Source organism: Plasmodium sp. gorilla clade G2 (genome assembly GCF_900097015.1).
Source record: "Plasmodium sp. gorilla clade G2 genome assembly, chromosome: 7".
Taxonomy (NCBI): domain Eukaryota; phylum Apicomplexa; class Aconoidasida; order Haemosporida; family Plasmodiidae; genus Plasmodium; species Plasmodium adleri (nom. inval.).
Window position 1 is genome coordinate 168,072 of NC_041699.1, and position 14,923 is coordinate 182,994.

Consider the following 14,923-nt stretch of genomic DNA (forward strand, 5'->3'; position numbering starts at 1 on the left):
TATATTTTCAATAATCATATAAAATAAATGACATATAATATTATATATATATTATAAATTATAGATACACACACAAAAAAAAAAAAAATTAAATCATAGCATTATATATATATATATATATTACAAATATTATTATTTTATGTATATTATTTATATATTTTTCTTTTCTTTTTTATGTCAAGACAAAATAATTATTATAGAGAATGTATCAAAAATGAATCTCAACTTATATTTGAGAATAAAAGTTTTCATTTATCCCCAAAAAAAATATATAAGCACATTATATATATATATATATTTATATTTATTTATTTGTTTATACTACCAATATTTTTTCTTATAAACATTTTATAAAATTTTTTGTCTTATACATATACTTAATTATTAAAAGGTAGATAATACATGTAATTCATTTTCTATATTGTTTTATATCCTTATTTTTTGATATTTTTCTTAATTTAGATTTTTTTCTTTTTATTTTGTTATTTATTTATTTTTTTTTTTTAGTACAACACTATATTTAATAAAAAATGTAAATATATATAAAAAATAAATGTATACATGTAATAATAAAATGTAATATTTTTATTTATATATATATAATTTTTTTTTTTTTTTTTTTTTTTTTTTACAACATTTTCATATTTTTGATTTGTTCTAATTTATTACAACTAAAAAATATATATTTTTTTTTTCTATTTTATTTTAAGAAAATTAAAAATTAAGAAAAAAAATATTTTGTCTAATTGTTGTTAAAAAAAATAATAATAAAATAATATTAGAAATAGAATTAGAAATATTGTATTTTCTTATTATATATATATAAATATAATATTACATATATATATTTTATTTATATTTTTTTTATTTGTATATTTTTTCATATATTTTTTTTCATTATTCTTAAATATTAATACTGTATTATTTTTTTCTCTTATTTTTATGCACCAAATTTAATATACCGAAATATTATAATATATATAATATTATATAATATTATATTATATATTATATATTATATATTATATGTGTGTATATAATATAAGGTATATATATTAAATAAATATACTTAGGAACTTAAACCTTATAATATTTTCTTTACTTTATTCTTTAATGTATATGTCCTTGACGTACACACTATATACATATATATATATAATATGTACATAATATTTTTTAATTTTATATATGTGTGTTTATTATTTCTTTGAAAAGTAAACATAATATAACACAATTTTATATTTCCTATTTTTCCATATATACACAATTGTTTATATAAGTAATATATAAAAAAAAAAAAAAAAAAATTATAAAATATATTTATTGCATGCAACGAAAAATAAATAATAATAATAATAAATAATACCCATAAGAAAATATACAATATAATATATTATATACACATAATAAAATACACAAGACTAATATATTAAATATAAATATATATATATATACATATATTTATATATATATATATATATATATATATATATATATATATTTATATGTATAAATTTTTTTTTTTTTAACATTTGGGGACATCTCTCATTTTAATATAATAATACCTCATTAAAGTCTTAAGGTTTATATTTTATCAGTTAAAAAAAAAAAAAAAAAAAAAAAATTATCATACATCGGGTCGCAAACAAAAATTAAGAAAGTGAAAAGTTCTTTTGCCCTAAGAAGGAATAATAATAAATAAATAAATATATATATATATACATATATATACATACATATATATATGTATGTATTTGTGTGTGTGCTTATAAATATTATATATATATATATAATAAATAGCCGTATTAATATATATTTACGTATAAGGACATATAATAATATAAGTATAAATAAACATATAATATATATATGTATATATTAATGCACTATTTAAAAAAAAAAAAAAAAATTTTACTTTTCAATAAAATTTTCTTTTTTTTTATTTAATATATATATATTATATATATATATAATATACCTTCATTAATGGCATAAATTAATCTGTTCCTTAATTTTTCTTTATTTTTATAATCTGGTATTTTTAAATAATTTGTACAAGTCATAACACTTGGTAAATCATTATTGTCCTCTTTCTTAACAACTTTCATTAAGGGCCTAAAAAAATAAAACATAATAATATAATATAATAAATAAATAAATACACACACATACATACATACATATATATATATATATATATATGTAAAATATATATAATTATTACTTTAATGCTGCAAATCCATTATTAGGTAGGGCAGATGTTCCAGTACAAAATTTTACAAATTGTTTTCTCTCTTCCTTATTAAATTCGGAAAGTATTTCAATTAATGTAATAAAAGTTACCGAATCGTTTGTATATCTATAAAATAAAGCATATACATATATATATATATATATATATATATATTTGTGTGTGTATATATATATAATTTTTCCTATCGAGTAAGCCTTTTTCATTTCTCATATTGTATCATTATTTACTTACCCATGATCTGGTTTTATATATGTTGAAAGATGAGACTTCGTCCAATGCTCATCATTCTCAATATTACTACCAAATAAAAATTCACAAATTTCATTTTCATCAAACATGTTAGTACATACTAATGGAGCTATGGTACTAAAACCGTAACGGAAGGCCCATATCTATAAGAAAATACAAAAATATATATATATATATATATATATATATGATTAATTAAATATAATGATATATACCCATATAATATATATATATATTTTTATATATAGTTTTATTTATTATGTACCTGAAATTTAATTCCGTCATATAATGAATATTCTATTGTTTTATTTATGAATAAATTTAAGTTTTCATTTGTAACGGTTATGTTTGAACCATTTGGTATAAGTTCCACCGGTGGGTTGCTCCCTATAAAAATATAAATATAAATATAAATACATATATATATATATATATATATATATATATACTTTTTATATACACATATGTTTATATTAACACAATTATATATATTCCCCTTACCAAGCAATGTAAAATCGAGATGTAAATCTTCCACATTCTTATTTTCGTTTCTGTATTCCAATAATTTATTTATGCTATTCATATTTATTCTATCAATCTGGAAAAAAAAAAAAAAAAAAAATAAAAAAATAAAAAAAATAAAAAAAATACATATATATATATATATAGTGTACTAAATATATGCCCATGGGTATTTACAGAAAAACAAAAAAATCACATATTCATTCATAAGTACATACATATATATACATACATATATATATATATATATATATGTATTCATTTTAATTACCGCATGATAATGGTGAAATTTAGATAAATTAACATAGGACGAATTATTCATCACCAAATACCAAAATAAAGGATGCAAATTAACATTAATATTTCTCTTATCAGATAATATTTTTGCACATAACTGTCCAAGTAATTTAAAATATCTGAATAACCTATTTTCTAACGTATCTTGATCTATTTGTACTAGTTTTTTTTTAATTTTTTCACTTGATGTATTTTTAATTTTATTTGAAATAACATTTGAGTGTATATTTTGACTAGTTTCATTACTCACATTTTGGCTATCTAACTTTTTATTATTTCCACTCTGAATTTTGTCATTTGTTTCTTGTACAGATATTTTGTTGTTTTCTATTTCTTTAAGTAAAGAATTTATTATATTTTGTGTTACAGATTCACTTAGATTTATTGGACTACTATTATTTTCATTTTTTTTTTTATTTTGTTCCTCTTTCTCATTTTTATTGATATCAATATTTTTATCTTCTTTCATAAAATGTTCTTCAAAATCTTTTGTAAATAATTTATATTTTTTTATAGGCACATTTACATTTTTATCCTCATCTAAAATATAATTTCCATTTTGTTCTGTAACACATTGTTGCATTTCATCTTTACTACTGCTTTTATTTTTTTGTTGCGAACCATTCTCATCTTTTGTAATAGCACTTTTATTATTTTTATTTTCTATTGTTATTGTGCTTTCATCATATTTTTCCTTATTATTATTATTATCATCATTTATTATTTTTTTTTTCTTTTCATCTTCAAATGTTTTGTCTAACAATTTACAACACTGCTTCTCTGTTTTTTCGATGTATTCTTCTTTTACTACTTGACTAGAATTTCCACTTGATTTTTTGTTCAACATGTCGGTTGTATTAACAGATACATTTTCAATTAATTTTTTATTTGAAGAAATAATGACAACTTCTTTTTCTTTCGTTTCATTTAACTTGGATACATTTTTTTCAAAATCTTCTCTATCACTATTTATATTTTTCTTAATGGTGCTTTTTTTACTTTTTCCTTTTTCAACACCCTCTCCTTCTTCATCATTTGATATATGTTCATGTGCTTCCTCATACACTTTATCATCAATTAGACTTTCGACTTGTTTCTTTTCTTTCTTCTCTGTATTACTATATGACCTAGTTCTCTTTTTTTTATTTTTTTCATTATTTATTTGATCTTGTTCTAAATTTGAATCTTCTTTATCAGATTCTTTATCTAAGGTTGCTAATTTGCTGCCTTCTTGGTTATCATCTATAGAACCCATTTGATCATGCTCATTATTATTTATTTTTAATAAACCCTTTTTCTTCGAACTTGATCTTCTAGAACTTTCTTTGGGTAATGTATCTTCTTTTTTTGTGTGTTCCTCTGTATTATCCATCTTTTCATCATTTTTCTTATTCTTTTTGTTTTTTCTTTTATCACTCGAAGTACCACTTTTTTGCTTTGAATCTACAACAGAGGAGTCATTTTTTTTATTTTTTTTACTTTTTTTATTTTTATTATTTTTGTTGACATTTTCAGTCACATATTTAAGATTTTTCTTATTCTTTCTGTTTCTCAAACGATTACCAAAAAATTCGCTATTTGACATATCGTTATCTTTTTTGTCTCCATCATCATCGTCATATTCTTTATCATAATCATTATCGTCATTTTGTTCGTCATAGTTATTTTGATAGTCATCTTCATAGTCATCTTCATAGTCATCCTCATAATCATCCTCATAATCATCTTCATAATCATCCTCATAATCATCTTCATAGTCATCCTCCTCTTCATTATCATAATTATCATCATATTTATATTTACCTTCACCATCTTGAACATCTTCTTTTCCCTCCTGATCATACATATAATCATCATTTTGATGATTACCATCTAAATAATCATCCCCTTGTTTTTTTTCAGATTTATTTTTTTTGGTGCTCTTTTTATTATTTTTAACTTCACCCTTAACTTTATTATTATTTTCTACTTTACTCTTAACATTACTTTTACTATGAGAATCTCTTTGCAAAATGTTGGAGTTCATAGAAAATAAGAAATGATTTATAAGATTGTTAACAGACGTGTAACTACTAGTATGATGACCTGTTCCATCATTTAATACATTAAATCGTCTATTTAAAGAAGGTGTTTGATGATAAGAACTAGATGGATACATATTATTATGTGTAGATTTATTATTTGAGCCTGAAATTTCTGAATATTTAGGCTTCTTTAATAAACTGAAATCAAAATTTTTTAAATTAATTTTATAAGATAATGGGAAGAGATAACCATCCTCTATTTTAAATAATTTTAAATTTTCTTTTTTTAATTCTTCTATAACTTCATTAAAAAACTCTAAAGACGGACCTAAACCAATTCCTTCTTCATTAAAAAATTCGATATCCAAAAAAGAAGGAGTAATATAATTTGAATGAATATAATGTAAATGATTAAATATTCTTAATGATGATTCTATAATTTTTGTTCTATGTAACTTTATTTTGGTTCTTGGTAAAGATAAAGTATTATTATCTGATAAAAAATTAAATAATTTTTTTTTATCACAATTATATGTATAGTTAGCACACACAGATAATAAATGTTCTTCTGATAACATGCAATTATCAAAATTAACTTTCTCATTAAACTTTTCAACTAATTCCTTTATTTTCTGTTTATAATTATATAATCCTCTATAATTACCAAAATATATTAATTCGAAAAATAATAATCTTATATCAATATCTATAACAAAATTAAATAAATAAAATATTTTATATACCCATGAAGGTAATTTTTCACTAAATATAAATAATGGATTATTTAAATAATATATTACTTTATTGTTTATACTATTTAATAAGAAATCTTTTTTTTTAATATCATCTATACTAATATTTTTTTCATTCTCTATAAAATTCGATCCATTCAAATTCTCACTATTATTATTATTATTATTATTAAAATTATTATTCACATCCTTTTCAAATAAATATTTAAATTTATGTATTTCTTTTTTCGTTTCTTCATATAATAAACTATTATCTCTTTCTTCTATTACATATTCATTAAATTTTATATATTCCTCACCACTGTTATTATAAAAATTTATGAACGTACCAACATCACACATTTTTAAATGCTTACATAATAAATATAAAAATTTATAAATTAAAAAATTAAACATATTATCTAAAAATATATTCTTTTCTTCATTATTTTTATCACACGATATATTATTATTATTATAAATATGTAGATTATTTACATTGAATTCATTTTTTGAATATTTATTATTATCACCACTATATAATTCCTTATCATTATTATATAATAAATTATCTCCTAATAAATTTTTTGTGTTATCTATACTTTTTAATATAACGTCTCCTTCTTCATACATCATAATATTACTTTTGATCATTTGGTTATATATAGGCATATAATTATATAATAAATAAAAATCTTCTTCATTATTTTCATCACAATAATTATATTTATTTTGTAAATTTACATTAACACCTTGTACTGTGTTTTCTTCAAATAAATGATAATTATTATTTCTACATTTATCAAATAATATTTTCTCTTTTCTTCTTAAAAGTTCTAAAGCATCAAAATGCTTCATAAATTTTGTATTCTCATCTGAATAGATAGGTCCATCACTTCCTTTCTGCACCAAAAAATTAATATTATGAATATGAGTACTAAGCATTATATCTTTATTAATATAATGGTCATCCATAAATATAAGTTCAATAGTTTTCATCATTTCTATTTGTAAATAATTTGATAAATACATAGAATCATCTTTAACATGTTGACGTTGTGAGAATAATAAATTAAGTTCATTTTCTTTATATTTATTTATTAAATGATTTCTTAAAAAATAAGATTTTCCTAAAGTATTTAAATTTGTACCATCATTTAAAATAACCATATTTTTATTTTCACCTATATAATCATAATAATTAATTTTATTATTATTATTAAGGGAAACAATTTCACTTTTAGATATATTAAATGAACTATTTAAATCTTCTTTTTTATTAATTTCATCTTTTATTAAATTATTATTTTCAAATGATTCGTTCATACTATTTCTTATTTCTCCATGTTCATTATTCATATTGTTCTTATTCACACACTCCATATTATTATCATATAAATGTTTAAATAAATCATAAGATATATTATAATAATTATACCTTTCATTAACCATTTTACAAAATAATGGTGTATTTATACTTGTTTTTATTTTCTTATAAGTATCCCAATCAACATAATTTGACACATTCTCTTGTTGTCTTGATTGTTCTTCTTCTCCTCTTGTTTTCATTAAGTTATATTTTTTACTATCATCAGTATACAAAAAATCGATAGATCCTTTTTTATTTCTTGCATTCAAATATAATGAATTATTTCGACTACTACTTTCACATCCTGCATAATTAACATTATTATTGCTCTTATTCACACTACATATATTGTTATTACTCATTTTATTATTATTATTTTCATTCATATTTAATGTCCTTTCGACATCATATAAGGGTCTACATATTCTATCATTATTTTTTCTCTTTTTAATTATTCTATAACTAATATCGTGAGAACCTCTACTGTCATAAAAATTACCATCACAAATAACAGCACCAATACTATGCATACTGTTAATACTATTCATACTATTCATATTATTATTATTATTTATATTATAATTATTATTCCACAAATACTTTATATTATTTTTTCTTCCAAAATATTCAGGTGGAATATTTTCTACCACATCATTATATACATAAAAGTTTTCCATGTTACAAAAAATATTTTCATCATTTACACATAAAGAATTTTTATTCATATAATACATATCTTCATTTAATTTCATTAAGTATTCTGATAAGCAAGAATTATTATGAACATCTACTCCATTAACTGACAAAATAATTAAATCATCATCATCCTTTGAATAATATTTATTTGCATATAAACCTTTACCAATATATTTGTTCATATTCTTCCTAACAAGATTTGAAGCCTTATTAAACGTTTCAAAAATGTTGAATGAACCCTGTATTTTTCTTTTCTCCTTATCAATAATATTTTTAATAAAATATTTAGGAATTCTCACATTCATATTATTATTATTATTATTATTATTTATATTATTGTTGTTGTTTAAGCCTGTACTCTTTTCAGATACAGACATATTAGTACCCATAAAACTTTTTCTATCCTTTGATATCAATGAACCTTCATCAGTTACAGATATTTTATTCTTATGTCTAGATAACTGTGATACATCTTCAAAATAATCATTGAAATTATTTTCTTTCATACTTTCATTTTTGTTTACAAGATTATGTTTATATTCATCTAATAATTTATTCTGTATTTCATCTTGTTCACTCAATGTTATATTTATTGCCTTATTCAACATTCCAAAAATAGAAACATTATCTACATATAAACCATTTCTTCTTAAATGTATAGGAAAGTGACAATTATAATTATTATATATACTTTTATTTTTATTACTCTTATCAAGTGTTGAATTATTAATAGTTTCATTAAATAGATTCTCATAAAAAAAATCTTTCGGTATATAATTTATATACCTATTATTATTAAAATAATTATAAAAATTATATTCTCCTCTATTATTATCATAATAACCTATAGGTCTTATTTTCTTTTTATCTTTATTTATTTTATTATTTGTGTTATTCGTTATCATATTTTTCTTTTTCTTTTCTTCATCTAAAACATTTCTTTTGTTTATATCCTCTTGGTCGTCCCCTTCTTTATTTTTATTTTGTTCTACATTATTTTTTTTTTTATTGGGAAAAACTTCTTTTATAATTTCGACATCCTTATCTCTATTATTTTCAATATTTATAATTTTTTCACTACTGTCAATATTTAATTGATCACCACCTCCTTTTTTTTCATCATCACTAATAAGATCTCCTTCATTCTTTACATTTTTCTTTTTATTTTTTTCTTCATAATCTTTTTCTATCCTCTTGAGTATTTCCATTTTTTCTAATGTTTCTTGGTCGAGATCATTATCTTTATGTTTCTGTTTATTTTCATCATCATTTAATTTTGTTTTATTATTACTACCATCACAATTATCACCATCATTATAAATATAATTATAATTATAATCATGATTATTGTTCTTTTCGTTTGTGTTTTCTATTTCATTATTATTTATATTATCTACATTTAAAGAAGTACCACATAAGCTATTTTTATTGTCCTTCTTCTTTTTTGGCTTGCTACTTTTTGATAATTCGCTAGATTTTCTATTTCTAGAATATAAATTAAATGACAAGTCTTGTCTTAATGATGGAAATTCATCATACTCCTTTTTCCACTCATAAAATAATTCATTCTTCTTTTTTTTACTATCTTTTTTTTTATTTCTTCTAGTCCCATCCTCCTCTATATCATAATCATCACAATCGTCATGGTCGTCTTCATTATTGGGGTCCCTTATATTGATATAATCATAAAATTTATTAGGACCTAAATTTTTGGTATTATTTTTATGAGAAAAATTATCTTTGAAAAAATATATAGGAAAGTGATCATAAATATTTAAACATTCCTTTGTTATTTTTATAAGTACAGAACAATTATTAAATGATAAATTATTAACTATTAAATAATAATGATAAGAATCAAATATTTTTACTACTAATGATTTTATATGCATAATATCATTACTATTTATATCTTCTATATTTTTCTCTCCTAACATTATATTTGTTGAAAATATATTATATAACATTTTTATACTATTCAAAAATAATCCATGAACAATTTCTTCTTTTGTTTTATTATTAACAAATAATAAAGCATATAAAAATATATATAATCGAATATTTCTATCAATAGTTTTTAATAATTCAATAATATCTCTTTTATTCTTTTCTTTAATTATCATATCTTGGGTATAATATTTAGGTAATACACTCATATTATCATCTGTTCTATCATTTCCATATAATAAAGATTGATATAAAAAGAAATATAATCTTTTAGCTATATTATATTGATAAAAATATATACATGAATCTTCTTTTTTTTGGGACAAATTAGAAAATAAATATATCAAATAATAATAACATAATATCATATTATTATAGCATTTTGCTTCTGAATGTATAAAATTATTTATTACTAAAATTTTTGGTAAACATAAATTCTCTTTTACATTTTCTTTATTAGAATAACTAAATATATTCTGACCTCCTCTATTTATTTTTTTCTCCTGTTCGTAATTAAAAAATAATTCACTATATTCTAAAAACACATTCATCATTTCTCTATCTCTATTAAAAAATAATAAATCACTTCTACAATTATTACATCGGTTGTTATTATTATTATCATAATATTGGTCTTTTTTGATATACATTTTATTATTGAATATATCATAAAAATACATAAATATTATATTATATATTCTTTTATTTAAACATATAGAGCTATTTTTTTTTTTATTCTCGCATTCTAATATTTCTTCTTTTTTTTTTAATAATATCTTATGTACTATATTTAATAATACATACAAATATCTATTATTATAATCATTCATCAATTTTGTAATATTAAATAAAAGGTTATTATTCATATCTTCATTCTTATTAATACTATTTAATATATTCGATACTTCATTTGTTACATTATTATCATCTAATATAGAATATACAGGATTTTTTAATATTAAATGAGTAAAATATTCTACAATCTTACATATGGTAATACCACTTATTATAGATGTCTCAGATAAATGATTTAATATTACACTTCTCATGAATGAATACATTTCTTTGTTATAAGAAAAAATATATTTTATACAATTCAAAAATTCAACACTCTCATAACATGTCAAGGATATTTTATATAATGATATAAAAACTGATAAACATATTAAAATACATATATATTTTATATCATAATATAATGTTTCTTCATATATATAATATATATTTGGTATTACTATTTTTATAAGAGTAAATAAATGGGTCAAATTATTCTTATAAAACGTTAATTTATATTTCTTCACATCTATTGGAAATTTGTATATAAACATACCAAATTTGTTATTATAAAAAGAACTTGTATTCATAAAATCTTGATCATTCTTATTATTTTCTATATTATCAATATTATTTATACTTTCTATATTTTCTACATCTTTTATATTTTCTACACCTTCTATATTTTGTATTTTTTTCTTTTTTTTTGTTATGTCATCATTCATAGATTCACCTATATTCTCATAAAATATTTCATCATTTATATCCCTCCTATTATCATATTCATATATTAATTTTCCATTATATGTACACATAGGTAGGAAAGAATATAATGTAAATAAAATATATATGATAAGAAAATTATTACTTCGAAATTTTTTATTTCCAAAAAATTCATTAAACTTAATTAAAAAATCAGACTTACAAAAATCTTCTAATACATTATTACTATAATGAATTAATATAGATATGATATAAAATGTCTCCATAAAAGCATATAAGTTATCTTCTATTTGACATTCAATTAATAATTTTATAATATTATCTCGAATATTTATATTGTAAATACTTTCAATTTCTGAACTTAATTTAAAATATATATTATCATCACTATTTAAATGTATCATATTTAATAATAACTTGTTGTTATAATTATTTTTCAATTTATTTTTATCACCACCATTTATAGCATCCACATCGTCATTAATATTATTATTACTATTACTATTATTATTATTGTTGTTGTTGTTTCTGTTGTTAGGTAGGAATGATTCATTTATTACATCTATACCAATTTCTTCTACCCCTCTCATTTTATCATGTAATGTCGTCTTCTTTTTTTTACCCTTTGAACTATTCACACTTCCCTTCTTTGTTATTTTTTTATCCATCAAATTTATAGATTCATCCTCATCTGATATTTCAATAATATCATTATCATAAATAGGTGTCACCTTTATATTATTACCTTTTGTTTTTTTTTTTTCTCGTCGTCCTCCATCATCTAAAATATTCACATTTGTATTTATGTTTCCATCTTTCTTTTTGGATTTTTTCTTATCTTTTTTTTTTTCTATTAATTTACTTAAATAAGATGTAGGTTTATTATCCTTTTTGTTTCTATTTATTCCAAGCTTATCCTCCATAGCCAATTTTTCCTCTTCTAATCTCAATGTAATCATTTTATCAAGATAAGATCTCCATAAAGTACATATAATATTTAATATATGGATATAATGATAATGAAAAAAATTAATAAAGATATTACAATATGGAGTTATATATTTGGTAATATGTCTATATTTAGTTATATTATTAATAATTTGAATAATACAAAAAAATATTTTCTTTTGTATATTTACATTATAAAAATCGATATGCATTAACATATATTTAATACTCTTCTTTTTTAATATAAGCATTGGATCCTTTTCTACTAACTTTTCAAATATTTTTAATATTACTTCTGCAACATCAATATATTCAATATCATTTAATTTTTTATTTAATATGTATACAGCATCTTTATTGTTAATTATATATTTTATAGAATTAGGATATATATCTAAAATAGTATATATGCAACAGGTAGCTGTATAAATTATATTAATATATTTTTCATCTACAAAATTTATATCACTCAAAAAAAATTTCTCATTCTCTGATTCTACTGTGCACTCACTTGTACTACTTGATGAATTATTATCATTTATATTATCTGAATCAGAATAATCTTCTTCACTGTCTTCCTCTGTATTTATTATTATTTCTGTTTTAATATTATTTTCGTTTTTCTTCATATTTTCTTTTGAAACATTTTTCTCTTTGTTTTTTTTTTTCTTATGTACCTTTTCTAATCCTTTTTCTTCATTTTCTTTAATTAATTCATCTTCATTTTCTTTAATTAATTCATCTTCATTTTCATTTTTTTTATCATCTTTCTTTTTCTTATTATCCTTCTTCTTTTTATCATCATTCTTATTATTATCTGAATTATTTTCCTTGTTTTCATCCTTTGCCTCATCTTCACAATTTTCATCGCCGTCATTTATGACATCCTCCTCCTTTACATTTAATAATTCAAGTAAATTCTTCTTTTCCTTAATATTATTATTACTTTTATTATTTTCCTTGTTCTTTTTTTTCTTCTTTTTTTTCTTTTTCTTCTTATCTTCTTTATTACCACTAAAATCCGATTCATCCTCTACACCTTCATCAAAATCAGAGGAATAAACTCCCATATGTTCTTGGATTATTTTGAAAAAGTCATTTATACCACTATCTACAACATCATTTATCTGTTGAGAAGAATTTCCTTTCTTTTCATTTGTTGAATTTTTAACATTCTTCTTTTTATTATTATTATTACTGATGTTGTTGTTGTCATTTCTTCCATAAACACTGTTATAGCTTATGTGAGGACTTTTTATTACGTGAATTAACACGTTCATATATTCTTCTAAAGTAGAATTGCTTAAACCTCCGTCAGCTGACAAGTTCAGTTGTTCATAAAAATCGTTCAACGCAGCTAGCTAAAAAGTAAAAAAAAAAAAAAAAAAAAAAAAAAAAAAAAAAAATTAATAAATATAAAAATATATATATATATATATATAATATGGTTACACAATAATATCATTCAGTTCAGATATTGATAATATTGCACTGTCCAAATATTATTATATATTTACCATTTCAGATTCATCTCCATTTTTTATACTGTTAATAATATAGGAATACTGGGAATTCTCAAAAAGCAAGTATTTCTTCATTATTTTTTAACTAAAATTATATATATAAATATATATTATACTTAAAGCATGATGTAGAAATATAGATATATCATATAAATATACATATATATATAATATATTTGTATTTATTGAAATATATAATTTACAAAATTATATTAAAATCAAATTATGTGTTCATTCCTTTTTATTTTCTTTTTATGAGATGCCCTATATTATATACATATATATATATATATATATATATATATATATATATATATATGTAGCTCTTCTCAAAAATAAAACTTAATATGGAAAAAAATGATAAAAAATATATGACATAAATATATATATATATATTATTGTGATATTAATATAAATATGTGTGTTTTCTTTATAAATATAAATATTACTTTTATGAAATATAATATATTGTATTTCATCCTTCAATATATAAATTATATTATATTAAATATATATATATATATAATATTGTAGATATTTTTTTTTTAATTTTTTTTTTCTGAGATATATGTATGAATTGCAAAGGCTATATGTAAGAAGAAAATAATTATATGTTGATATTATAAAAAAATATATATATATGAAATGAAAAAAATATTATATTATATATATATATATATATATATATATTCTTTTATATATTCTTTTATTTCTGATTTGTTTTTTTAATTTGATTTTTTCCCCTTAATATAAAAACGAATATAAATAAGGGTTAAACAATTTATTATTATATAAATATTCAGTTCAGAAATGACTTCATGAAAAATAAAATAAATAATTACAATATAATATAAAAAATATATAAA

The 14,923-nt window shown here is 19.5% G+C and overlaps 1 protein-coding gene across 1 annotated transcript; it reads right to left on the bottom strand.

The window, feature by feature from the left end:
- Positions 1-1,652: 1,652 nt before the first annotated feature.
- Positions 1,653-14,132, bottom strand: PADL01_0703300 (E3 ubiquitin-protein ligase; the record flags this gene model as incomplete). The annotated part of the gene is made up of 8 exons (XM_028681069.1): positions 1,653-1,678; positions 1,979-2,115; positions 2,225-2,359; positions 2,486-2,646; positions 2,769-2,890; positions 3,005-3,101; positions 3,297-13,895; positions 14,052-14,132. 8 exons carry the CDS (start codon positions 14,130-14,132, stop codon positions 1,653-1,655), a joined length of 11,358 nt encoding a protein of 3,785 aa, XP_028537484.1.
- Between the last annotated feature and the right edge of the window lie 791 nt (positions 14,133-14,923).